This window comes from Bidens hawaiensis, unplaced genomic scaffold (genome assembly GCF_021521415.1).
Source record: "Bidens hawaiensis isolate Kalapana, Puna unplaced genomic scaffold, B.hawaiensis_p1.1 tig00013069_1, whole genome shotgun sequence".
Taxonomy (NCBI): domain Eukaryota; kingdom Viridiplantae; phylum Streptophyta; class Magnoliopsida; order Asterales; family Asteraceae; genus Bidens; species Bidens hawaiensis.
Window position 1 is genome coordinate 66,474 of NW_027492097.1, and position 26,466 is coordinate 92,939.

At 39.0% G+C, this 26,466-nt stretch overlaps 1 protein-coding gene and 2 pseudogenes across 1 annotated transcript; 1 reads left to right on the plus strand and 2 right to left on the minus strand.

The window, feature by feature from the left end:
• Positions 1-17,635: 17,635 nt before the first annotated feature.
• On the plus strand, positions 17,636-21,486 carry LOC143543132 (pumilio homolog 2-like). Its single transcript, XM_077035525.1, has 9 exons — positions 17,636-18,051; positions 18,206-19,191; positions 19,286-19,427; positions 19,519-19,626; positions 19,701-19,913; positions 20,439-20,549; positions 20,628-20,822; positions 20,915-21,089; positions 21,178-21,486. Exons 1-9 carry the CDS (start codon positions 17,671-17,673, stop codon positions 21,237-21,239), a joined length of 2,373 nt encoding a protein of 790 aa, XP_076891640.1. The 5' UTR covers positions 17,636-17,670; the 3' UTR covers positions 21,240-21,486.
• A 683-nt stretch (positions 21,487-22,169) lies between these two features.
• LOC143543125 (L-type lectin-domain containing receptor kinase S.4 pseudogene) lies at positions 22,170-23,670 on the minus strand (annotated as a pseudogene).
• A 769-nt stretch (positions 23,671-24,439) lies between these two features.
• Positions 24,440-24,838, minus strand: LOC143543134 (L-type lectin-domain containing receptor kinase S.4 pseudogene; annotated as a pseudogene).
• Between the last annotated feature and the right edge of the window lie 1,628 nt (positions 24,839-26,466).

The window sequence follows — 26,466 nt, forward strand, 5'->3', positions numbered from 1 at the left end:
TTTTGACCAAAAAAGTATATGTTCCTGGTTTGTAAACATGTTTAACATCAAAACATAATTTTACTTGATTTTTAGGGTTTTTGGATGGTTAAACATGTTTAAAACTAACTAAAACATGTTTATAAGATTATAACTTAGTTAAAGGATGGTTAAAAATTCATGTAAATGAAACTTACTTGAGGGTTTTGGGCAAGGGTTTGGAAGGACAGAACTGGAGCTGCTGTGGACTTGAAATATTTTGAGAGGTGAAATGAATAGCAATAACTTAGGATTGAAGTTATATAAAAAAAAAAGGAATGTATGGTTTGGTGGATTTCCGATCGGAACTCTTTAGAAGCCCTTAATGGGCTGTTTTGGCCCATTAAATTATACATACAAGCCCAAACATGAAAAGCCCATTTCAAATTTAGTTCGGGTCCGGTTTTTCGCAAGAAAATTAATTCGGGTGTAAGAAATAGCGTAAAAACGAGTGTTTTTTAGCTTATTTTTGTAAAATAAGAAAAACGTACTGACTCGTTGTAAAATTCCAAAATATTTTCACGGATTGCTTAGAACATGTCATATAAGTGTTTTATAAATCTTTTTCGGCTTAACGGATGCTACAATGCTTGTTTTGATATTAACGATTGCGTTTAAGCTTATAGCGTATCGATAAACGAAACCTTTTTCGTTTAAAGAGTTTTAAACGTACTGGAGCCTAAATATCAATATGTTAGCCTCTATAACATATATATAACTCGTATATGACCCCTCAGTATGTATACGGGTCATAATTAGTATCGGTCGGTTACTCGTTTAAGCACTACGAATTAACCGATTTATCGTTTACTTGTTACGTAAAGAATATAGTATACCTCGTTTTATCATGAATGTCACACTCTCTAACAAACTCCAACTTATTTTAATTGATTTTAAAGAACAAACCGGAAAAACAATTATTAACATGTTCAAATGACGACTCTCCTCTCGGTCTCATCGACACACTATCCTAATGGAGACAAATACTATGCCACCAAGGATAGAGGAACAATTTAACTTAACCCAAATTAAACCAACTAATTGCACATAAACACTCAAACTTGACAAGACAAAAACCCGCTCTCGCGCGGTTTTAATTCTAACATGTAAAAGCAACGAGACAATATTACTTCTTATCACCTCTCGGTCTCAAAGAAGGTGTATTTTAACTGATTTTAGATGATTTATATTACCCACTTATCCCTACGGTTGTACACCCCGCAAATAAACCCTAAACACCAAGTCAAGAGTCTAACAAGCAATCAATTAATCAAAACTAATTCAATTAACTAATGCAAGAGGATTATAAGTAATAAAACATAAAACACAGCCATCACACACAATCTAATTTATGGTTTAGTTAAACTTTACATCAATAATTCAAGTCTTGAACATTAACAATCCATTATACAAGTCTAAACTACTCAACAATCATCTATCCTAGGCAGAACAAGCAAGTTTAGCCTAACATTGATTTTGGACAGCCATGTATACTTAAGAAAAACATAACAAACATCAACTTAAACATGTTTAAATTCATTCAAGATTCAAACACAATCAATCACAAGTCAAACTATCAATCACTTACAAAACAATCCAAAATAAAAGACCAATTCAACAAAGTTAGGGTTCTTGAACAATAACCAAAGTTTAAGATGATTACTTAGGGTTTATGGCTGAGATTTATGATGTATAAGATGCCTAGCTGCTGCACAAGATGCCCCTTGATGTTCTTCTTCCTCTCCAGCCGCCAAAGCCTCCTCTCCAGCCGCCTTTCTTCTTTTTCTTCTTCTTTTTTGGCTGCTGCTACAGTTGTTCCGATCGGACAGGCTAGAAGGAATTAGGGTTTTTATTTTTTCAGGATTAGGGCTTGAATAATGGCTGAATTCTCTATTAATTATCTTCATATAATATTATAAAAGGCTTCTAACTTGTGGGCTTGGGTTGGACCTTGAGTTATAGCTTCAAAACTTGACCAACAAGTCCTCAAGAATCTTCCAAGTTGACTCTTTTTTCACAATCTTTCATAAACCTACAATTAACATTTAAACTTTGTAAATTATTGCACTTAGCCCCCAATACTTTCATAAAATAAACAAATAAGCATAAAAACCATGATAAATTCATAAGAAAAGTAAGTGTGTTTCACTACACATCAAACATCCCCACACTTAAGACTTTTTCGTCCCTGAAAAAGATTTGACTGCAGTTGGATCAGAATCGGAAAATCAAAGTTAAATCAAACATATAGGTTATATTCTAAAGCTCAGAAAAACGCAAAAACCGCGATCATAGATATTGTTGTCCACCTAAACCCATGCCTTAATCTTTACCGGGACAAATAAGATCCGACAATAATATTACTTAGTGGTTTACACAATTAAGACCCGCTTATTTTCAGCTTTTTACCGGACCAGACCACCCCAACTTGACTTAAACCTCAAAGTTAGCAGATTTAAAACATTGTTGCTCAATATTTATGAATAGTTAAGACGATCAAGGGTATTGTTTATCCACCTAAGCTTAAGCATCAAAGTCTACCAAGGAGCCATTAGATACGATTAAGGTTCAATTAATTTATAGCTAGTGCTCCCCACAACATGACATACCCCCGTTATCAAGCAATACCCCAAATCCTTCACCATAGGTGAGTAGCAAAATTTCATCTGTAGGGCTTACATGTAGCGTGTCCCTTGTGGTCCGTTTCTTAATGGTAATGAGACGCGAGCAAGGGGACCCCACATGGCTAACAGCGTGGATGATCAAGTCTGTAGTGTATTTATACTTTTGTACTTTTTGTGATCATGTTTATAGACTTATAAGGGTTTGCTCTTTGGCTTTATTTTAAATATACACAACCCCACTTAGGAATTGTGAATACCCAGATAAATAGATTGCATACAGACCCATGGTCTCCGGACCCAAAGCATCCCATCAATACGGGATTTAAGGTTATAAAACCATACGCCAATGAGGTGTAAAACACTAAACTAGCATTTTAAGATTTATATCACAAGCTACACGGCATACTCTAACGTTAAACCTACCCAAGCATCATATGATAACGTATTCAAATTTTTAAAACTCATGATATTTCCACTTTTTCATACCAAAATTTGAGGCTTGAGTATGGCCCGACCTTTCATTGCTTATTTTCCACGGACAAAACGCTTTACCCACAAAAGATTACCGTTTAACCGTTTTATTAAATTTGCCCTTTCATTTTCAAGGCTGAGCCTACCGACACATCCCAAGTTAAGTGCGTTTTCTTTTATTTATCTCATATTATTAGTAGTTTGAAAAACCGATTTCCGATAAATATCATCATCTCCCACTTTAATGCAACAGAAGCTAAAAAACAAGGGACATTTTTTTTAACTTAAACGACGTACGAAAACGAAAAACAAGTGAAAACTTTTTATTTTTTTAAATTTTTATTTTTTTTTATCATTATTATTATTATTATTATTTTCTACAACTAAGTAAAATAAATTCCCATCCCCACACTTAGAACGAAATCGTCCTCGATGAGAACAAGAAAAAGAAATAAAATATAAATAAAACGTAAAGCATAAAACTAAAACTTGAAAGAACAGAAATTAAAATAGAAAACGGGTTACTCCCCTGGTTTAGATGCAAATTCTTCATCAGCTGAGTATGATTCGAACGAACGACCGTATAGCATTTCATTCGCGACCGCAACCTCGGGTGAACCAGTTCCAAAACGCCATCAGAGCTACCATGCGCATAATAATACCTGTAACAACTCAAACTCGCTCGCATGTAGCGGTGTACAAAACAGAAAACAAAAACATAAGAAGTAAACATATTTTTGTGTTTTTGAATTTTTTTAATTTTTTTGATTTTTATTAAATATTTATTTTTTTGTATTTTTATGTTTTTATAAATATAAATAAAAATAAAACAAATAAAAATAGATAATAAGGAGAATCATAATACAAACTCTACAACTCAGGCTGTTTCCCGAGTGATGCATCCATCACGCCTATTTCTCGGTGAATGAGTCAAGGTAGAACACCTCGACTGTCTGATCAGTTATCGGCTCTCATATGTAGTGCTTCAATCTATGGCCGTTCACCTTAAACTTCTCGCTTCGATCTTGTATCTCAATCATGCCATACGGGAAAACCTCAGTGACCGTGAACGGTCCCGACCATCGGGATTTTAACTTTCTCGGGAATAACCTCAACCGTGAGTTATACAGTAAAACCTTATCCCCACACTTGAACTGCTTATTACCCTTCAATTTCCTGTCATGCAGTTCCTTCGTATGCTCCTTATATCGAAATGATTGTGCGTATGCGTGATCCCGGAGCTCATCTAATTCGTGTAATTGATGGAAACGATTACCCTCTGCGGCGGGTAAATCCAGATTAACCCTTTGAAGGGCCCATGAAGCGCGGTGTTCCAATTCAACAGGAAGATGACAGGCCTTCCCATAAATCATCCGAAATGGTGTGGAACCAGTCGGAGTCTTGTAGGCTATACGGAAGACCCACAGAGCGTCATCTAATTTGTCGGACCAATCCCGACGATTTGAACCAACCGTTTTCTCGAGAATACGTTTGATTCCCCGATTACTCACTTCCACTTGCCCACTAGTCTGTGGGTGGTAAGCGGTCGCAAGCCGATGGCTTACCCCATAACGCTTCAACGCCTTATCCATCTGCGAGTTGCAAAAGTGAGTACCTCAATTACTGATCAAGGCTTTCGGGACTCCAAAACGAGAAAATAGACTTTTTAGAAAACGGACTACCACTAGGGCATCATTGGTGGGTAGAGCTTTGGACTCAACCCACTTAGACACGTAATCGACGGCCACGAGTATGTATTTGTTTCCACGCGAAGATGGAAACGGTCCCATGAAATCAATACCCCAAATATCAAAAACCTCACAACTTAAATGACATTTTGGGGCATTTCGTTTCGCGAAGAAATGTTGCCGACACGCTGGCAACGATCGCAACTCTTAACGAACAGGTGAGCATCCTTAAAGATAGACGACCAGTAAAAACCAGAATCAAAGACTTTCTTTGCCGTAGAATTCACACCGTGGTGACCTCCATTCGGTCCCACATGACAATGGCTCAAAATTTGCCATCCTTCCTTGACATCTACACACCTTCTAATAAGCTGATCAGCACCAATGCGGAAAAGATATGGATCGTTCCAAAGGTAAAATTTGATGTCAGCAAAGAATTTATTCTTTTGCTGGTAATATTCGGGAGGTATCCGTCAGCGAGAAAGTTCGCGAAATCAGCAAACCATGGAAAACCTTCCTCTTGTGCAGTAACAAACATCAGACTCTCCGTCGGAAAACGATCGTTGATCCTAACTCCCGAATCTCCTGAATCAACTCCCTCTCGTCGTGAAAGATGATCAGCCGCCACATTCTCGACCCCCTTTTTATCACGGATCTCTATATCGAACTCTTGAAGCAACAGGATCCATCGGATAAGACGAGGCTTAGCATCCTGCTTGCTGAAAAGATATCTAATAGCGGCATGATCCGTATAAACAATCGTTTTGGACAAAACCAGATAGGACCTAAATTTGTCGAAAGCGAACACCACAGCTAAAAGCTCTTTTTCGGTGGTGGTATAGCTTTCCTGTGCGCCATTTAAGGTCCGGCTCGCATAGTAGATCGGATGGAAATGCTTATCCTTCCGTTGTCCAAGAACCGCTCCGACTGCGAAGTCGCTCGCGTCACACATCAACTCGAATGGTAACGACCAGTCGGGAGCAACCATGATCGGGGCGTTAACTGGTTTGTCTTTTAGAAGATCAAATGCCTCGATACACTGCTCAGAAAAAATAAATGGAGCATCCTTCTCCAAAAGTTTGGTCATGGGTCTCGCGATTTTAGAAAAATCTTTGATGAACCGGCGATAGAACCCGGCATGACCTAGAAAGCTACGAATTGATCTCACAGAAGTAGGCGGGGGAAGATTAGAAATGGTCTCGACCTTTGCCCGGTCAACCTCTATCCCCGCACTTGAGATTCGATGACCTAGAACAATGCCCTCGCGAACCATGAAATGACAATTTTCCCAGTTAAGGACTAGGTTGGTGTCAACGCAGCGGGACATCATCCTCTCGAGATTTGATAAACAATGATCGAAGGAACTCCCAAATACGGAAAAATCGTCCATGAACACTTTCATGGAGTCCTCGATCATATCATGGAAAATGGCCACCATACACCTCTGGAATGTGGCCGGAGCGTTACAAAGTCCGAACGGCATACGTTTGTAAGCAAACGTTCCGTAAGGGCAGGTGAAAGTGGTTTTCTCCTGGTCGTCGGGAGCTATCGGAACCTGGAAGTACCCGAAGAAACCATCTAGGAAGCAGTAGTACTGCTGACCTGCTAAACGCTCTAACATATGATCAATGAACGGGAGAGGAAAGTGGTCTTTCCTGGTGGCATCATTCAGTCGGCGATAGTCGATGCAGACTCGCCTTCCTGTCACAGTCCTCGTGGGAATAAGCTCGTTCCTCTCGTTGGTGACGATAGTCATGCCACCCTTTTTAGGAACCCCTTGGACTGGACTCACCCAAGCACTATCAGAAATGGGGAAAATGATCCCCGCATCAAGGAGTTTATTGATCTCCTTCTTTACGACCTCTTGCATTTTCGGATTGAGCCGCCGTTGCGGCTGGACGACAGTTTTGAAATTTTCCTCCATGAGGATTTTATGAGTGCAGAACGAAGGGTTGATACCCTTGATGTCGATAATCTTCCAAGCAATAGCCTCCTTATGCTCTCGTAGCACCCTTAACAACTTCTCCTTCTCGACCTCGGTCAACGCAGATGCAATGATAACCGGAAGCTTCCTCTCTTCATCTAAAAAAGCATACTCAAGGTGGGAAGGTAAATCCTTAAGCTCTAAGGAAAGAGGAGGACTCTCGACTGAAGGTCGGTCCATCGGATCGTCTCGTACGATCTCATCAGACACGCCAGATTCAGGGGTATGCGAGTCGGTGTCGTCATTTAAGGACTGATTGGTTACGGCAACCATTTCAATCTCCGGAATCTCCCTATCGAGAATCTGGGTGTCGGAGGCAAATCCTCCACAAATTTCGCTGAAAAACTCCCCGACATGCTCCATGATGGTATCAATGAAGTATAAGGAGTCATCAACAGACTTGGGGTGTTTCAGTGACTGTCGAACGTCAAAGGTGACGTTCTCATCCCCAACTCTTAAGATTAATTTACCCTCGCAGACATCGATCAATGCCTGTGCAGTGGCAAGGAATGGCCGGCCCAAGATGAGTGGGACACTATCGTCATCGTTCATGTCCAGGATGACAAAGTCCACCGGGAAGATGAACTTGTCGACACGAACAAGCATGTTCTCGACCACCCCTCGGGGGTATTTCACAGAACGATCAGCAAGCTGGATACTCATACGGGTGGGCCTCGGTTCGCCTAGTCCCAACTTGCGATACACGGAATACGGCATGAGATTAATATTGGCACCAAGATCTGCCAGCGCATGGACGACCGTATTATCACTCAAGATGCAGGGAATTGTGAAACTCCAGGATCGGACATCTTTTCTGGTAACTTTCTCTGCAAGACTGCAGAGCAACCAGCAGTCAGAGGAATGGAAGAGACTTCGGCTAACTTCTCTTTGTTTGAAAGAATATCCTTAAGAAACTTTGCGTATTTGGGCATTTGCGTAAGTGACTCAAGGAAAGGAATATTAAGATGAAGTTGCTTCAGAAGATCAAGAAATTTGGAGTTCTGCTCCACGTCTCTATCCCTACGGACTCTCCCGGGAAATGGGAGTCTAGGTTTGTAGACTCTTGGTGGTGTGCTGGGTAATGGTTAGTTCTCGGCCTGTGCTGAACTTCCGGGAGTGTGCCTCTGATGCACCTTGGCCGGTGGAGACTCCAACTGAATCTCCTCGTCTACCTGCTCCTCTACATCTACCGCAGGCTCGTTAACGACTCCTCTCGTCGCCTCTTGAATCACGGGCTCGCTACGTGCCCCCGCACCGCTCCTTGTCGTCACAGCCTTCGCAAACTCCTTCGGATTTTGTTCAGTGTTACTTGGAAGTGTTCCTGGCGACCTCTCATTTAGACGACTTGCTATCTCTCCCATCTGACGCTCAAGATTTTGAATTGACGCTCCTTGATTTCTCATGAATGACTCGTGCTCCCGGAATTTCTCTAGAGTTTCTTTGTGACGGGAGTCCTCTCGAGTCATGAGTTGCGACAGCATCTATGTCTGCTGTGCCATCATCTCCTCTAACGTGGGCTTCTTCTCCCCACTACTCGGTCCCTCACCGGAATCCTGGAATAAGCTCTGACGTTGCTGGAAGCCGGACTGATTTCCGTTTCTCCAGTTGGAATTTTGGTTACCTCTCCACCCCGAATTATAAGAATTGAAAGAATGTTGATTTCGGTTTGGATTATTAACGAAGTCGACTGCCTCCTCCTGGAAACCTACGGGGCATTGAACGGTATCGTGTCCCCCTCTACAGATCTCGCATAACTTACTTTTCACCTGCAAGTCCTTCACGATCTTTGCTAACGCTTCAACTTGTGCCGCAAGTGCGGTGCTCGTGTCGACCGAATGCATGCCGCGTGATAGGGAATCGACGGTTTTGGTACTCTTAACCGGTGGTCGCTGGTATCCACTCATGACTAAACCGTTAAACAAGGCAATGCACTCATCCGTATCTTTCGTTGTCAGTAGGTTACCTCCTGCAGCTGTGTCGAGCATACTCTGAGTTGCGTACGTCACTCCGTTGTAGAACTTCTCAACAACCGCCCAGTCTTGTAGGCCGTGGTTTGGACATAACGCAAGTAGATTTTTGAACCTTTCCCACGCCTCGTAGAAGCTCTCGGTGTCCTCCATCTGGAAAGAATGAATTTGGTTACGCAAACGAGCAGCCTTAGCCGGAGGATCGTATTTTTCAAGAAATTGGGTCTGCATGGCAGCCCAAGTAGCAATGGATCCCTGTGGAAGGGTCTCAAGCCACAGACTCGCATGATCAACGAGTGAGAACGGAAAAATTCGGAGTTTTATGGCGTCTTCGGATACGCCGACAAGATGAAACGTGTCACAGATTCGTGTAATACGAGTGAGATGAGAATGCGGGTTCTCGTGGAGCAACCCGTGAAATTGAGCAGAATGAGCAATCGTGTTCAGAACATTAGATGGAATCTACCAAGTCGTTTTAACTCCTATAGCTGGTGAAGCAATGCTGGATCTCGCGCCAGCATCGACCGGACGGGCCCGGTCTGCAACTGTCCTCCTCGGTAGTGGATTCGCGTCGCCCATAATCCTATCCCTAATGACGGGTTCAGAAAAAGTAGGAGAAGAGAACGTATTACCGACGGATGTAGATGAACTGGAAGACGGTTTTGTACGACGTCTCTCAAGAAGCTCTCTCTCTGGTTCGGGAAATCCTTCAACTTCTGGTGGTCCTAGAGATCGAGTACGTCGCATACAACTATTAAAATAAATAAAAGAAATATTAATTAGCTAAACTATTTTAAACTAACAAACAAAACAAATAAGAAAGACAAGTAGTAAACAAGGCAAGTCTTAACTCGAGTCGTTCTTAATACGCCTCTAACCGTGTCCCCGGCAACGGCGCCAAACACTTGATGTGCGAAAATATATATATATAAATAAAACACAAGTCGCAACTAAGCTTTAAAAACCAAACAATCTATCCTAGTTCACACAAACAGCAAGTGTACCGGTCGCGTATAGCAAAGATGAGGAAAGTCCGGATATCGAACTCGAAGAGACGTGAAAACGTTTATAATCACTAAACTCTAACCAAGACTCACCAAAATATTTAATTGATTTATTTTAGAATTTAATTTAACTACTTAACTTAACGAAACGGAAACTTTTAACAAAACTTCGAAAACTTTGGTTTAAATTCAGTGTATAAAGGCGTCTACCTAGGAATGAATCATGTTGACAGAAATAACAAAACAATGGATTGAAAATATTCACGACACCGGTTATAAAAGATGACACAACTAAAACTTGTTTAAGAAAGTCAAATTACCTCTCAGTCTCTCTAACAAACTCCAACTTATTTTAATTGATTTTAAAGAACAAACCGGAAAAACAATTATTAACGTGTTCAAATGACGACTCTCCTCTCGGTCTCATCGACACACTATCCTAATGGAGACAAATACTATGCCACCAAGGATAGAGGAACAATTTAACTTAACCCAAATTAAACCAACTAATTGCACATAAACACTCAAACTTGACAAGACAAAAACCAGCTCTCGCGCGGTCTTAATTCTAACAAGTAAAAGCAACGAGACAATATTACTTCTTATCACCTCTCGATCTCAAAGAAGGTGAATTTTAACTGATTTTAGATGATTTATATTACCCACTTATCCCTACGGTTGTACACCCCGCAAATAAACCCTAAACACCAAGTCAAGAGTCTAACAAGCAATCAATTAATCAAAACTAATTCAATTAACTAATGCAAGAGGATTATAAGTAATAAAACATAAAACACAGCCATCACACACAATCTAATTTATGGTTTAGTTAAACTTTACATCAATAATTCAAGTCTTGAACATTAACAATCCATTATACAAGTCTAAACTACTCAACAATCATCTATCCTAGGCAGAACAAGCAAGTTTAGCCTAACATTGATTTTGGACAGCCATGTATACTTAAGAAAAACATCACAAACATCAACTTAAACATGTTTAAATTCATTCAAGATTCAAACACAATCAATCACAAGTCAAACTATCAATCACTTACAAAACAATCCAAAATAAAAGACCAATTCAACAATGTTAGGGTTCTTGAACAATAACCAAAGTTTAAGATGATTACTTAGGGTTTATGGCTGAGATTTATGATGTATAAGATGCCTAGCTGCTGCACAAGATGCCCCTTGATGTTCTTCTTCCTCTCCAGCCGCCAAAGCCTCCTCTCCAGCCGCCTTTCTTCTTTTTTTTCTTCTTTTTTGGCTGCTGCTACAGTTGTTCTGATCGGACAGGCTAGAAGGAATTAGGGTTTTTATTTTTTCGGGATTAGGGCTTGAATAATGGCTGAATTCTCTATTAATTATCTTCATATAATATTATAAAAGGCTTCTAACTTGTGGGCTTGGGTTGGGCCTTGAGTTATAGCTTCAAAACTTGACCAACAAGTCCTCTAGAATCTTCCAAATTGACTCTTTTTTCACAATCTTTCATAAACCTACAATTAACATTTAAACTTTGTAAATTATTGCACTTAGCCTCCAATACTTTCATAAAATAAACAAATAAGCATAAAAACCATGATAAATTAATAAGAAAAGTAAGTGTGTTTCACTACACATCAAATAACCAGCAAACTCCATAGCTGATTCAATCGTCGTGGGCATACAAGCTCTCACGAGATCACGGATTTTGATAGCAATCCGTAAATGTAACGAGTGATCTTGTTGCATTCCGGAGTAACAAGATGGGGTACTAATCGACAGTACTCCAGAAATTTCGTGTTGTACACCTTTAAATTAGTCCCGATCACGTGATGGTTCTAGAGCTTGATATGGATTTGATCCATTTCGTGAATCAGACAGAACTTCTGGATGACCAAATTTTTAAATGTCGCCCAGGTGATATTATAAAGATTTTCTCTTCCCTTAACTTCGATCAAAGCGTTCCACCATTCAAGTGCTTCTCCTTTAAACATCTGAGAAGTATACTGCACCTTCTCTTCTTCAGTGCACTTGCTGATGATAACTATAGACTCCATCTCCTCGAGCCATCTCAACGTAACTATGGCTCCCTTATCTCCCGTAAACTCTTTCAGAGAATAAACTTTAAAAACTTTAAAGTCACACCCTTTAATATTTGTTTTTATTTTCTTTGTTAGAGGTGTCTCCTTAACATTTGAACTACCAAGACTTTCCTCTCTTTCATTCTCGTTATCATTTTTGGGCATTGATTGAGCTGAATCGTTTTTATTTCTTTTAAGTCTGTGAGAAGTAGCATGACTGCTGTTTCCCGGTTGTTGATTCTTTATCATTTCAACTAGTGGATTAACCGCTTCTTTAATCATGTTTTGAATACCAGTAATGTATTCGGGTGGTATAGCTTTCATGCTTTCCTGATTTTCGGGTGGATTTTGATTTATAATTTGATTTGACATACTAAAATGAAATAACACGAAGTTCAACCACTGTTTTATACATTAGATGATCTTAACATCGAGTACATAAAGAAATATCTTACATATAGATATTTTACAAATAGAAAGAAATATCTTACACAAAGAATTTGTGTTGGGTTCTACAGGCTTACAAGGAGGGACTTTAAAATACCATTTATTTTTGTCGAATCTGAAACCATTATTATTATATTCTTTATTCCCACGGTTTTCTTGAACAGGCTGGGTTTCGGTTGAAATTTCCTCTTCATCCGGGGCTGGTCAATACGAACGTCCAGGGTCAAAACAATGACAGTCTGTGCCTGGTGGATGAGGACAACCGTTAGCAACCCTATCTGCTGCTTCTTCTGCTTCGTTATATTTGGATGGGTCGGAATTAGTAGATCCCCAGGTTGTACTGGAATATTGTTCATGACTTACTAACATATCAGTATATCCAGTAGGACTATAGTTGTTGTAACTGGATTCCTTAATTGAACTTTCTTCGTTCCATTGGGCTAAGCGGGAATGACTACTCATTCCATCAGAAAGACTTGATAGCACAATTGGTTGGGATTGAGTACCAAAGAACGGTACGGGTTCAGGACCATTCTTTTTCCCGCGTTTATAGGTTTTCAAACGTGAACCGGAAGACATCTATTGAGATAAATCAATTTAATAAGGAATAAATATCCCATCTTATCCCTAGTGAAAATATAATATAAAAATAATGGTTAAAGCCTAGGTACTAACAAACAATACCTAATTCGCTGAAACCAATGGCTCTGATACCAACCTGTCACACCCCCAAACCGGGCCTGGGAGGGTGACTTGCCCGTTGGTACCTGTTTTGTAAATATATCAGAGTATAAGGTTTATTTTAGCGGAAGACTACTTTTAAATAAAAAAATTACTTTTATCTAACTTAGTTTGGGAATAAACACCCAAACTTACATTGTTTTACAAAACAAGTAATTTACATAACAAGGATTTCGTTTATTTTTATATATCAAAAACTGAGCCATTCTTCACGAATCTTCTAACGGTATGACTCTATCCTTGCTTAGCACATCTTTTCCTTACCTGAAATGTTAAGTAAATACATCAGCGATATGCTGGTGAAACGTATTGACTCAATAAAATCATTTTAATAATCATTATAATACATAGAAAGTTTTCTTATTACTTAGCAGAAACGTTCCTATTTCTGGGACCATTGCCACCGTAAAATACAACAAACTAACATGCCCTCGGGATCTTATGCCCATTTTGAGGAGGTTAGTTTGACCAGCATGAAACAAACTATATAAATTCTCGGGACCCGCTGTCCATAACGAGAAACTAGTTTAATCTACATGCAACAGTATGTTTAGATCCAGACACATGTATTGACTGTCTAAGTACTTTATTATCTAACATGTATCATAACGTTTTAGAGATCCTAATATCTTATGTAAACATTCAACAAACTTAGGGATCACGTAATCCCTTTACTTTGACAGACTTGTCAAGTCAAACCCAATGTCTAACTTGCCAAGTTTCCATTAAAAGGTTGTACATATTCACCTTTCAAAATCTAGCTTTAACTTCTTTTGTTTAAGCTGGAAGAACGGGATTGATCAGACCTATAGTTTGATAACAACCACGTATTAATACTAGATCACGTAATCTAGTTCCAGATCTTGCATCTGGTTTAACCTTGTAAATCTTTTTGAATAAAACTCTTTTGTTTATTCTAGGGTGACGTTTGATATAGCATGCTTTGGCCTAATAGGTTCAATCACTCTCATCGAGTCTCTCCAGGAAAGTAAACGGGTCCCTCGGTTGATTGGGATTTATACGAATTACTTTCCTTAGACAAGAAACTCAACTACCGGTGATCTCCCCCTTCCAGTTACTACAGCCCGTCAAAATATAATTTTTATTTGGACATTACTTCATCTAGAAATAATATCCTTATGAAAACATTTAATCATAAATTAAAACAAGGTTATAGACGATACCCTTGACTAGGGTTTAACATATATATAGATAACTTAGTACATAAGTCACCTTAGATAGTCTAGACAAGTTGATAATAACTTGGACAGAGGTTCGATTCTCTATTTTGATTGCTTACGAACTTCCTGACTCGCAGGGCTTTGCCGTAGCACTTAGCAGCGAACAATCAAGTGTTCGAAAGAGAGAAAGAAGTGATCAAACTCTTGTGTGAATTGTCATATTATCATGCGCACATATATATAGTAAATTAGAGACGGTTAAATCAATAGAGGTCTACAAATAAAGGAAGATGGCAAGTAACTAAATCATACGTGGCTCTTTAATATTAAACTTACTGTCAATGCTATGTCCCAATTTCAAAGAATCATGATTATCTTTAAAACCATGTTTATCTTGAACATACATGCACATATAGTATATATTCTATATATTTATGAACTAATTCATCTATATGATTATATTAAATAGATATACGTAATATTTTAGACTACATATATCTATATAGGGGGAGGATCCTGTGCAAAATTTGGTTAACGTGAGTAGGAAGGAAATGATCTGGTCCATTAATTAGTGATGATCTACGGTTATGAAGGAAGGAATGGCATTAATGTAAATAATTTCCTTAATTATAGACATTAATGGGTAAGATTGGGATTTCCAACATTAAAACGTGCATATTTTCTCCAAAACTGATGACCCCCCTTTCTCGCTACTTCTACAACAACATTTTTATAACAGCAAAATCATGCCAACATTATTATAACAGCAAACAGCATACCAACTTTGTGTTGCCAGCAAAAGTATAACAACATTATTATAACAAATATATAACAACAAGCATAACAACAAAAATATATATCTTTATTTATTTTTTTTTTTTGGAGAACAATTAACAAATCTGGAATGTGCGTAAAAAAGATATTTTGCAATTCCTTAATTAACTGTTAATTGGATATGATATTGGGGAATAATAAATTTGCATATCCAATTCCTTAATTAACTGCTAATTGGTTATACAAAATCGTGTGGAATATTTCATGGGGAATGTTCGATAATGCCCCTAACCCTAATTTGGAATTAAGCAATTCTATTGGTTCTCACACTACTCATGTTAACAAAATTTTGTATTTGATCCCAAATCTATCTATATATATTAGTGATAATTGATTAATTATTTATATAAAACTTGTAAATGACACCGTTTGATAGTTACAACGTTTATTGTAATATCTCACAATTTAAATGGTTGATACTTTTGATAAACATTCGAGTAATAAACTTATATATATATATATATATATATATATATATATATATATATATATTCTCAATTGATAAAAATTGATATTTTGGCATGAAATTTTTTTTTTGATGTTGGGATGTCAAATGAGATGCATGGCTCCCCCCTTTTATAGGCGAGTTTTGTGACCCTTCATGTATCGCGGCGTCTTGAAGAATAAGTTATTACGTAGCATGATGTCTTCATAAACTCGGGGGCTGTCATGTGGCTTGATGAATCGTCGTGTGTCGACACATGATTCCACACGTGTCGAAACATGATTCGACACGCATCCCCAAATACTTAACATACTCATTACGTATCACGATGATAAAAGGGGTTAGGTCATCACGTAGGGCGACATCGCCCCAAATATCAGATATTTTACTGTCGTTCGTGTATCGCAATAGACTTGGCCTTTGCCTGTAGAGTTAGGTGAAAGAGAAATATAATTAAAAAATGGAGTGTGGAAATAAATTATTTTAATTAAATGAGATTACTTGTGACTTACAAAATAATTAATTCTGATCTATCGTCAACCAAACACCTTTTTTTTTCATTTTCTCACACTAACTTATGTTATTCCCCTTTTCATTTTGAAGATATTGTTGTGTGTGGAGGACCGTATTTTGGGGACCTCCAATGGAGGTTGGCTTCCTTTCCTATGCGTTGCGGAGGCTTAGGAATTTTCTCGGCTGAGGATGTCTCTGCATATGCCTTTGTGGCTTCCAGGGCCCAGTCGTGGAAATTGCAGGATCACATCTTGCGAAACGCTGGTGTTATGGGGGTAGATACTGACTACTCCCTTGCACTTGGTAATATTGGAACAACTTTTCCGGACCTTGATCTAGGCGGTTTTACTGATAAGGAGACCGCCCCCAAGAAACCTCAACAAACCTTGGCGAGTGCTATTTATGGTAAACACGTACATGATTTGGAGGAGCGATTCGATATGACTCCGAGACAAAAGACAGTTTTTGCTTGTCTCAAGGAGGCTCATGCCCAAGATTTTTTGACTGTTGTGCCCATTGAAGGTCTTGGGCAACGAATGTCGGCAGTTGAATACATAGCCATCCTTAAATACCGGCTCATGATTCCTATTTTCCCTCCAAACGAATCATGCCCCATCTGTAAAAAAGCCAGTTTGGATAAATTTGGTGAGCATGCCCTCCACTGTAAGGAATTGCCGGGGTTCAAGTATCGTCACGACTGGGTTAGAGATGTCTTATGGGATCTGCTTAGGTGTGCCTGGATCTCAGCCAAAAAAGAGGCACCTGTTAACTTTCTGACTGATACAAGAGATGGAAGATCTACACTGTGTTCTGCGGACGTTCTTGTGTTTGGCTGGGCAGGGGGTAAGCATGCGTGTGTCGACCTCACTGGGGTGTCCCCATTGGTGGGGCTGAGATACAGTGACTTCGTTCCGAGACAGGCGGTTTTGATGGCGGAATCTATGAAGGTTGCTAAGCATGAGACAGCGTGTTTGGAGAATCAGCACGTGTTCATTCCATTTTCCTTCGACACATTTGGATCCCTAGCTCCTGAGGCAGTTCGCTTTTTGGAGCGGGTGCAGAAGGTGGTCCACAGTGACTCGCAGAGCTCGAGGAACCAAGGATTGATATTTAGTTGAATAGGCTTTGTGATCCAAAATGGGATAGCGGCGCAGCTTGTTGCTCGCTTACCATTATCCAGATATAGTTTGGTTTTGTGTTTAATGAAAACGATAACTTATTTATATTATCTGTAAATTTTAGCATATGAAACACTACAAAAACGTATGAACACAACACAAAACAAAAAAAAAAACACTACTTGAAGATACTTCTAACATGTAACGGATAAACCACTTTATTTACAAATAATAATAATAATAAAATACAATAAAACAAAACCCTAGGTTCCCACTTTATAGACAAAGCCCGCAAGAAACTCTGATCTACGCCGTCAGCTCCCTTCATCCAACGGCTTAAATCACTCCATGCTTCTGCTTATCAACTCTTCTTCACTCCTCTCTTACAAACAATTACAATTTACAATTTACAATTCACATGCCCACAATTACAGATTTTTTTTTAAATCTTTCCTTAGTAAATAATTATGATCAGATGAAGTGAAACTAAACCCACAAATAAATAATTAAAAGATTATATATATAGTAGTAGTTTAGCTTAAAAAAGTTTTAGTTTTGAATTTGAAGATGATGTCTGATATTGGAATGCGATCGATGGGTTTAAACAGCGACGAGTTTAATAATATTAATATGTACCGGAGTGGGTCTGCGCCGCCGACGGTGGAAGGATCGTTGAATGCGGTTGCCGGAATATTCGGTGTGGAGTATTCGGAGGAGGAGTTGAGGTCTGATCCAGCTTATGCTTCCTATTACCATGCCAATGTTAATCTTAATCCTAGGCTCCCTCCGCCGCTCTTGCCCAAAGACGATTGGCGGCGTGGGAGTTCGGCTATTGGGGACATGAGGAAGGTCAAGAATCCTCAGGGCGTGCCCGAGTGGGGCGATAACGGCCTTATCGGCTTGCCCGGGTTGGGGAGTAGGCAAAAGAGCATTGCTGAGATCATTCAGGTTATAGTTTTTTACTTAATAGTTTAATTTGTAGGAAAGTTGTTGCCTTTATGTTTGTAATCAGTTTGTTGAAATATCATTCGTGTAGTAGTACTTGTAGGGATTGATTGATTGATTAGTAATAATATTATATTGGTTATTAAACACATTACAGGATGATATTAGTCAGGCTGCTTCTGGCTCCAGGCAACCGTCTCGTCCTGCCAGCCGTAACACATTTGATGAAAGTGTTGATCTTTCCGATTCCCATTTTGGGCATCTTCAGGGGATGTCGTCGTCTGGTTCGCACGCCTATGCATCGGCTCTGGGCTCTTCTATGTCAAGAACCACCACCCCTGACCCGCAGCTCATGGCTCGGTCTGGTAGCCCGCTGGTGCCTGCTCTTGGGGGAGGGACTGGTTTTTCCAATTTGAATATTTCAAATAATGGTATGGTGGATGAAGAGGCCCAGTTACAGGCGCGAGTTCAAAACGCTGCTCGGTATATGGGTAAAAGTGGCGGGCCGATCAATGGTCACGGGTCACCTGTGAATTCATACATGAAAGGGCCCACCAATGGTTCAATAGGGTCTCCTTCAAGTCCGTTTTTTTACGGTCTAGGTGGCAGCGGCGGTGGTGGTGGTTATATGATGAATCCTGCATCACCTACCTTGATGGCAAATCACGTTGGCGGTGTAAATATACCGCCTTTGTTTGACAATGGAGGTGGCTATGGTTTAGGACCTGATAGACTTATGGACCCGTTGTACCATCAAAATTTAAGATCAAGTGATTACGTATCGGCTTTGAATGATGCAACAATCGATCGGGAGTTACTAGCTATTCAGAAAGCTTACCTGGCGGGCCTGCTATCTCCTCAAAAGTCTCAGTATGGTCTTAACCATGGTTACTTTGGAAACTCTGGTTATGGGCTTGGAATGTCGTATCCTGGAAGCCCATTGGGCAGCTCACTTTTGCATAACTCCGCTTTTGGGCCTGGTAGTCCGGCCCGACATGGTGATCGGAGCTTACAGTTTCCATCCGGGATTCGTAATATAGTCGTTGATGAAAGTTTTGCATCTTCTTTGTTGGATGAGTTCAAGAGCAACAAAACCAAGTGTTTTGAGCTTTCGGAAATTGCGGGGCATGTTGTTGAATTCAGGTTCTATCTTGTTGCCTTTTTTATTTTTAGCATCTGATTATTACAACTTCTGTTTGCACATTTAAATGGTACACTTAAAATGTTTATTGAACAGTTCGGATCAATTTGGAAGTCGTTTTATACAACAAAAGCTTGAAACTGCTACAACAGAAGAGAAAGACATGGTTTTTAATGAAATTATGCCTCAAGCTTACTCACTAATGACTGATGTATTTGGTAATTATGTTGTCCAGAAGGTAGAGTATAGTATGCATATTTATTTTTAAGTTATCTTGTGTTTTGGGATAAATTAATCATTGATTTTTTATTTTATATTTTGTATTATAGTTTTTTGAACATGGAAGTGCTGCTCAAATAAGAGAATTGGCTGATCAGCTAACAGGGCATGTTTTAACACTTAGTCTCCAGATGTATGGTTGTCGGGTTATCCAAAAGGTAATAATTTTTTTTAACATTCGTGTTTTTTTAATTTTTATATGATAGATTGCCTTAAATTTTGTATCATGTAGGCTATTGAGGTTGTTGACCTTTACCAACAAACAAAGATGGTTACAGAGCTTGACGGTCACGTGATGCGCTGTGTACGTGATCAAAACGGCAATCATGTTATTCAAAAGTGCATTGAATGTGTACCAGAGGATGCAATTCATTTTATAATCTCTACTTTTTATGATCAAGTTGTAACATTGTCAACCCATCCATATGGTTGTCGTGTCATACAGGTAAAAGTTGATAATAATAAAAAGGGGCAATTTCATAGAATAGTAACCAAGTTTCAAAAGTGTTCCAATTAGGTCACTCAACTTTAAATAGGTCACTCAACTTTCATATTCTATTAAATTAAAGGTTTTAACATGTTCTTTTAATGCTTTTAATTTTTGTTTCACATAGAAAATCTTATCTTTTTTTTTGATGTTGACGTTGAGTGGCGGCGTGAATTTTATTTTTTATTTTTGAATTTTAATATAATTAACGTTTTTTAATTTTTTAAAAATATAACTACCTATATTGCAAATTCCGACCGCCACAGCTTATCCTCCATTTCTTTCTTAACAAACAAAAAAATCGGTGAGACTCGATTTGAAGATTTAGTGACCCGATTTGAGAAAAATATGCATGAATGACCTAATTGGAACACTTTTGAAAGTTGGTTACTATTCTATGAGATATTCCCTAATAAAAAATATCATATTTTCAATATTCGTGACTGGCTTATTTAATTTGATTTGGTTTGATTTGTGTGACAGAGAGTATTGGAATATTGTCATGACCCTAAAACACAAAGCTTAGTGATGGATGAGATATTGAAATCTATTAATATGCTGGCTCAAGATCAATATGGAAATTATGTCGTTCAGGTACATTTTTGAGATAAAACGTACATTTAAATATATGATAAAATTTGGTATATTTAACCACTGTTGATATTCTGACAGCATGTATTGGAACATGGAAAGCCACATGAACGTAAGTGTATTATAGATCAACTAACCGGGCAGATTGTTCAGATGAGTCAACAGAAATTTGCCTCAAACGTTGTTGAAAAATGTTTGACTTTTGGTACCCTCGAGGAACGCCGGACTCTTGTGACTGAAATGCTAGGCACCACTGATGAGAATGAACCACTTCAGGTTTGTCTTAAATTAAACAAAAACATTTCAACTTCTTGTTACATAAATTAAATGGCATTATATCCTCATTTTGATTCGTTTTGTGATGTCAGGTGATGATGAAAGATCAGTTTGCTAACTATGTCGTGCAGAAAGTTCTAGAAACATGCGATGACAAGCAACTTGAGATGATTCTTAATCGTATTAAGGTTCATTTAAACGCCCTCAAGAAATATACTTATGGAAAACATATAGTCGTTCGTGTTGAGAAACTTGTTGCTGCTGGAGGTACATGCATTATCTTTTGGTTTTTAACTTTTTATCTTTTAATTTATACATTTCGGATTTCTAACGAGCTCGTTTGATGACTTTCCAGAAAGGAGGATCGGGGCTATGGCGGGATGTGCTGCTGCTGCCGCCAGCGCAACTACTGCTTAATGTTACATGGAGAGTTGTATAGCTAACTGAGAGTATGGAGTATGAATGGTTTGTGTTTCTTGGTTCGTTTTTAACATCCAGCTGAGCGATAGAGAGAGATGTGATCTTTTGCAAATAAAAAACGGGTTGTAGCTATGAAACATGTACATTGTTAGTTTTGAGGATATATCATATATGTATACCTAGGACCCAAGTCTTTAGCCAAGGCTCAGAGGGTGAGACACACCCGAGGCCGCCCCTGTTGTCGTGACTGTACAAATATGTTTCCGGGTGCAGCAGAGCCTTATGGTTTGTTAGGTGTTTGCCTGAATTTTCATATCCTTTTGTATGGAACTTTATGATTATGCTGCAAAACTTGTTTTGTTTTTATTATTTGGTTGTTTTATCTTTGGTATTTCGTGTGGACTTGTAGGCATAAAAAAGACACACGGGCCGTGTGTTAAGGATCACCAGTCACCGGTAAATTACGCCAGTTGAAAAGACATTCGGAATGTATGATTTGCTTTTCATATGGGTCTTGTATGACACTTCATATCGTATGGTGTCTTTTCAGAATGTATGACTTGTTTTTTTGTACGATTCATATGGTCATTTTTCTCTGTCTTGTATGACACTTCTTCAAATCGTATGTTCCGCGTGGACCACTGCTTGTACGGCACGTTGGTGGTATCCCAATTTAGTTTGCTGTTTTAGAAACAATAGTTCGCGTTCCATCCAAAATATTTGTCAAAATCGACCGAAAATACATGTCAACATCCTAGTTTTGATTGTGCATGTATAAGTCAGATGTTTAAACATAACTATAACTTCAAAAAACATCAAAACAACTGTAAATATAAACTATCAACATTATCAACATTCTAGATATACCTCCTATCTTTATATACACAAGTACGACTACCTCAAACGCCTTGCTGAAACCATCACCCGCTAACCACTCACACCGACTTCATTTTCATCAACGAAGGCACAAACTCTTTAATCTCAACCACAAAACCACCCTTATTACCCACATCACACGATGGGCCTAACTTCTCCGGCAAGGGTACCTCCCCCTCCATATACCTAATCACCTGCCTCATACACGGCCTAACCGATGCCTCATCACTAGAACACATCAACCCAACCTTCAAAACCACCATAACTTCACTCTCATTGAACACCCCTTGCAACCGAGCATCCACCACCTCAAGCAAACGCCCTTCCCGCCACTTATCCCAAATCCAATCAACCAAAACGAGCTCCTCTGGTGACGCCTTGACCTCAACCGGTCTCCGCCCACACACCACTTCCAACAAAAGAGCTCCAAACGCATACACATCAGACCGTGTGGCGGGCTTCCCGGTTCGGGTCAGCTCAGGAGCCAAGTAACCCAATGTCCCCACCACTCCAGTAGTGATCGGGTTCGAACCATGGTCATACAACTTAGCCAAACCAAAATCAGCTAACCGACCGTTTAACTCGGAATCCAACAGCACGTTTCCGGCTTTAATGTCTCTATGAAGCACAGTTTGCTCCCATTGTTCATGCAAGTAAAGTAATCCAACTGACACGTCCTTTATAATCTTGAATCTTTGATCCCAAGTTAATATCTTCGTAGGGTTGTTAGAGCTATAAATATACTTATCTAAGCTGCCGTTAACCATGAAATCATACACCAAAAGCAACTCACCTTTATTTCTTGCCCAACCCAATAACTGAACCAAATTCCGGTGTCGTAGCCGGCCAATAGTCGAAACCTCCGACAAGAACTCCTTCTCCCCATGTTTCGATTGACGGGAAATTCTCTTAACCGCGATATCCATTTTCGAAACGGGCAGAACCCCTTTGTAAACCTTACCTGACCCGCCAAATCCAAGCAACATTTTATCACTAAACCCCTTTGTAGCCTCTTTTAATTCCTTATAAGAATAAGGGTGTGGCCCTAAATCATGCTCCCAATCTTCAACCACCAAAGTGTTGTTAAATTTCTTCGTAGTAACATAAACCGCAACGATGATGACAATAATACAAAAGGCCAAAATTATAGAAGCCATAAACCAAATTAAAAAACGTTTTTTATTCTTTTTAAATTGCAAAAGTGAAGGGAGGAGATCAAGATCCAAAGATTCTGCTGTTTGGTTCATGTTAAAGCTCCATCCGTATACATAATGCGAGCTAGCAAGAACACCCGTCGATGACGAAAACCCGACGTACATGTAATCTTGAAAAATAGGCGACAGGTCCACCGGAACAGACAAGATCGGCGTACTAGGTTTGTTTGAATATATCGAAAGTGTGACATCAAGTTGGTGTTTGTCAGCATCATAATCTATCCAAGCTTGAATCTTTTTCCCACTATGTAAACAGAGATCTTGTTTTGTCGAATTCCCATCGATAAAGAACCCGGCATTTGTTGAATTCACCGACTTCATCCGGTTGATGTTAACACCGACGTGATTATCACTAATATCCCCGAATTCCAAATCTTGAACTGTGTCAAACTCCACCGCTAAAAGATGATTAGACGCCTTACCTGTAAGAATAAAAATAAAGAATACGAGATACTTGATTCATTCATCATCAAACGGCACACAATTAGGACTGTAAACTAACCAAACGTTCGGCGGAAAGTTTGTTTATGTTTGTTCGTTTAAAGAATGAACGAACATGAACAACGAAAAAAGAATTTGTTTTCGATTGACTGAATGAACGAACACAAACAAAGGCGATGTTCGTTCAATTATGTTAATGTTTTTTCATTATAGCGTTTTTATTGACTTTTATAATCTTATCATATAGATTTAAGGCAAACCTATTAAATATAGAACACAAATATGTATATGTGTATTATGTCAATATTAATTCATATGTAAACTAAAATGTGAAAATTAATGTTAAAAAAACAGCAACACAAACTTAGTAGCCGAGCCAAACCTTTGACACATACCATTTTGCCAAATCAAATTAAACATTGTTTGTGTTCATTTGTTCTTATTCGTTTGTGTGCATGATCTGTTCACAAACAAGTTAATTTACTTAATGAACGAACACGGAAGAAATTCGTTCAGTCAGTCAGGTGTTCTTGAACTGATCATTTGTCCAACAAGACCTTATTTGGTTCGGTTCGTTTACAACCCTACATACAATATATATAGATATCGGAATGAAACCCTACTTACCAAATTGCACCGGTGAGCTCAATACTAATAAACCGTAATCTATGTTCCAATAATATTATTACCATTTAGGGTGACGTTGACAAGTCCGAGGTACTGATTAGGTTGAGCACCGACGAAATCTTTGGTCGGAGCAATAGTAAAAGCCAAACCATGACCACCAAGTTTTCGAAATCTCGGAACGATGGAGAAGACAAATGCAGTGGAGAATGAAACAACCATATTGGTATTAGGGTTTTTGAAAAGAATGGGATCAGGGTAGAATCCATGGCCGATGGCGTGAGTGCTAACGTTGGTGAGTTTAAGGATTCCATTGCCGGTGATGTCTGCGATGCCGTTTAAGGTTAAGTTGGGGTTGTGATGGTTGGGCTTGAAGGTGTTGTAGATGAAGGAGTATGAGAAGACGGGGTGGAGGAGAAGAAGCAGCCATGGGAGAGACATTTGTCGGTCATGAGAACGAAGAGAGGAGTGGTGAAGAAGAAGAAGAAGAAGAAGAAGATGATGATGATGGTGATAATGATAATGTGTTGGATCGGCAGAGAGTTAATATGGAGTTTAGAGTGAGATCATATGTTACACGTGTTTTAACACAAAGGTGTGTTGCAAGTGGGTGGGTAGGTGGACTTTCATATTGTCATGTGAGACAGAAATTTAAGATTGAGTTATTGACACGGATGGGCAGCTGTTTTTTTTTTAATAAGGGGTTTTCTATATGCATTGGGTATCCTTCGTTTTTTTTCCTGGAGGGAAATGTAACACAACTGAGTACCTTGTCCCCGGACCTGTGATCACTCGGCTCAAGTAGTATACTGGGCATTCCTTCCTATCGCAATGCCCCACGAGAAGTAGAAGTGAGATAAAGCTGCAAGGGAACCTTCTTAGAAAACAATCGAATCGAGGGTCCGGAGGAGAATTGGCCATTCAATCTTGTGAACTAATCGAGACCGGCACAAATTAAATTAACGTACTAATTGTAAGAATTAAGTATAGCAATTATGTATACAAATTACATAATTACTCTACTTGTATATATAATTACTCTATTTGATTATTACAATTAACACGTTAATTTAATTTGTATTTGATCCAAATCCTTTTCTAGAAAAGCGCCGGTCAATAGTCATGGAGAGGTTTTCTATAAGCATCGGGCATCGTGTTTTTTTTTTGAAGAGAAGTTAACATACAAATAAAATTAACGTGCTAACTGTGAGAAAAACAAATAGAGTAAGTATATATACAAACGCACGGGCGCGATAGGTGTGCAACACGTGCTGCGTCTCCGGCGGCTGATATTAACACGATAATTTAACTTTAATAATTAGAATAAACAAGCAAATGTAAACGATAATAAAACGTACCTCATATGTCTGGTCTGGATGTTCAACGTCCTCCGCATCTGCATCCACCATGTCCTGGATCTGCACCTCCGGTGCCCCAAATGGCGGAGGGACGACAAGTGGGACCGGAATGTAAGCAGGAGCCCCTGAGTAGTCATGAGACGGTCGTGCCCCTCAATCCTCCGGACTATGCGCATGCCTATGGCCCGAGTACGGTCCAGCATGCGCATCGCAACCAACAAAATCCGTAGACCAAAGATCAGCTCACCGTGACTCAAACTAATCGCAATATGCGTGATGTATGGGGTAGGGGTGTTCTTCGGGTTATTTATTCGGGTTTCGGGTTGTTTGGGTTTGAGCTCAAAACAAATTGACCCAAGAACCGACCCAAATAAGTTCGGTTGTTCGGGTTTCGGGCTATAAGGGTCGGGTTTCGGGTTTAACAAATTAAAAAAATTATCCACCTTTAACAAGAACTTAAATTATAAAAACCATATTCCAAGTGGTTATAAAACCATAATATATAGCCATATTCAACAATAACATATATTATTTAGCAAAACATGAAATTTATCATACAAGAATTCATTAGACGGATGTAGTGTTGTAGCATGTGGATTAGTACTTGTGTAGATTGAATAAACATGTTCAATACATATTTGTTTAAATACTATACTATTTAAGTTTTTGAATTGAAGATACATTCTCAACATGCTTTATGGTAATTAATAC

Coding starts and splice junctions, on each gene's coding strand:
- LOC143543132 (XM_077035525.1), top strand. CDS start 17,671: ATGATGTCTGATATTGGAATGCGATCGATGGGTTTAAACAGCGACGAG. Junction 20,550..20,627: donor ATGGAAATTATGTCGTTCAG/GTACATTTTTGA, acceptor ATATTCTGACAG/CATGTATTGGAACATGGAAA. Junction 20,823..20,914: donor ATGAGAATGAACCACTTCAG/GTTTGTCTTAAA, acceptor TTGTGATGTCAG/GTGATGATGAAAGATCAGTT.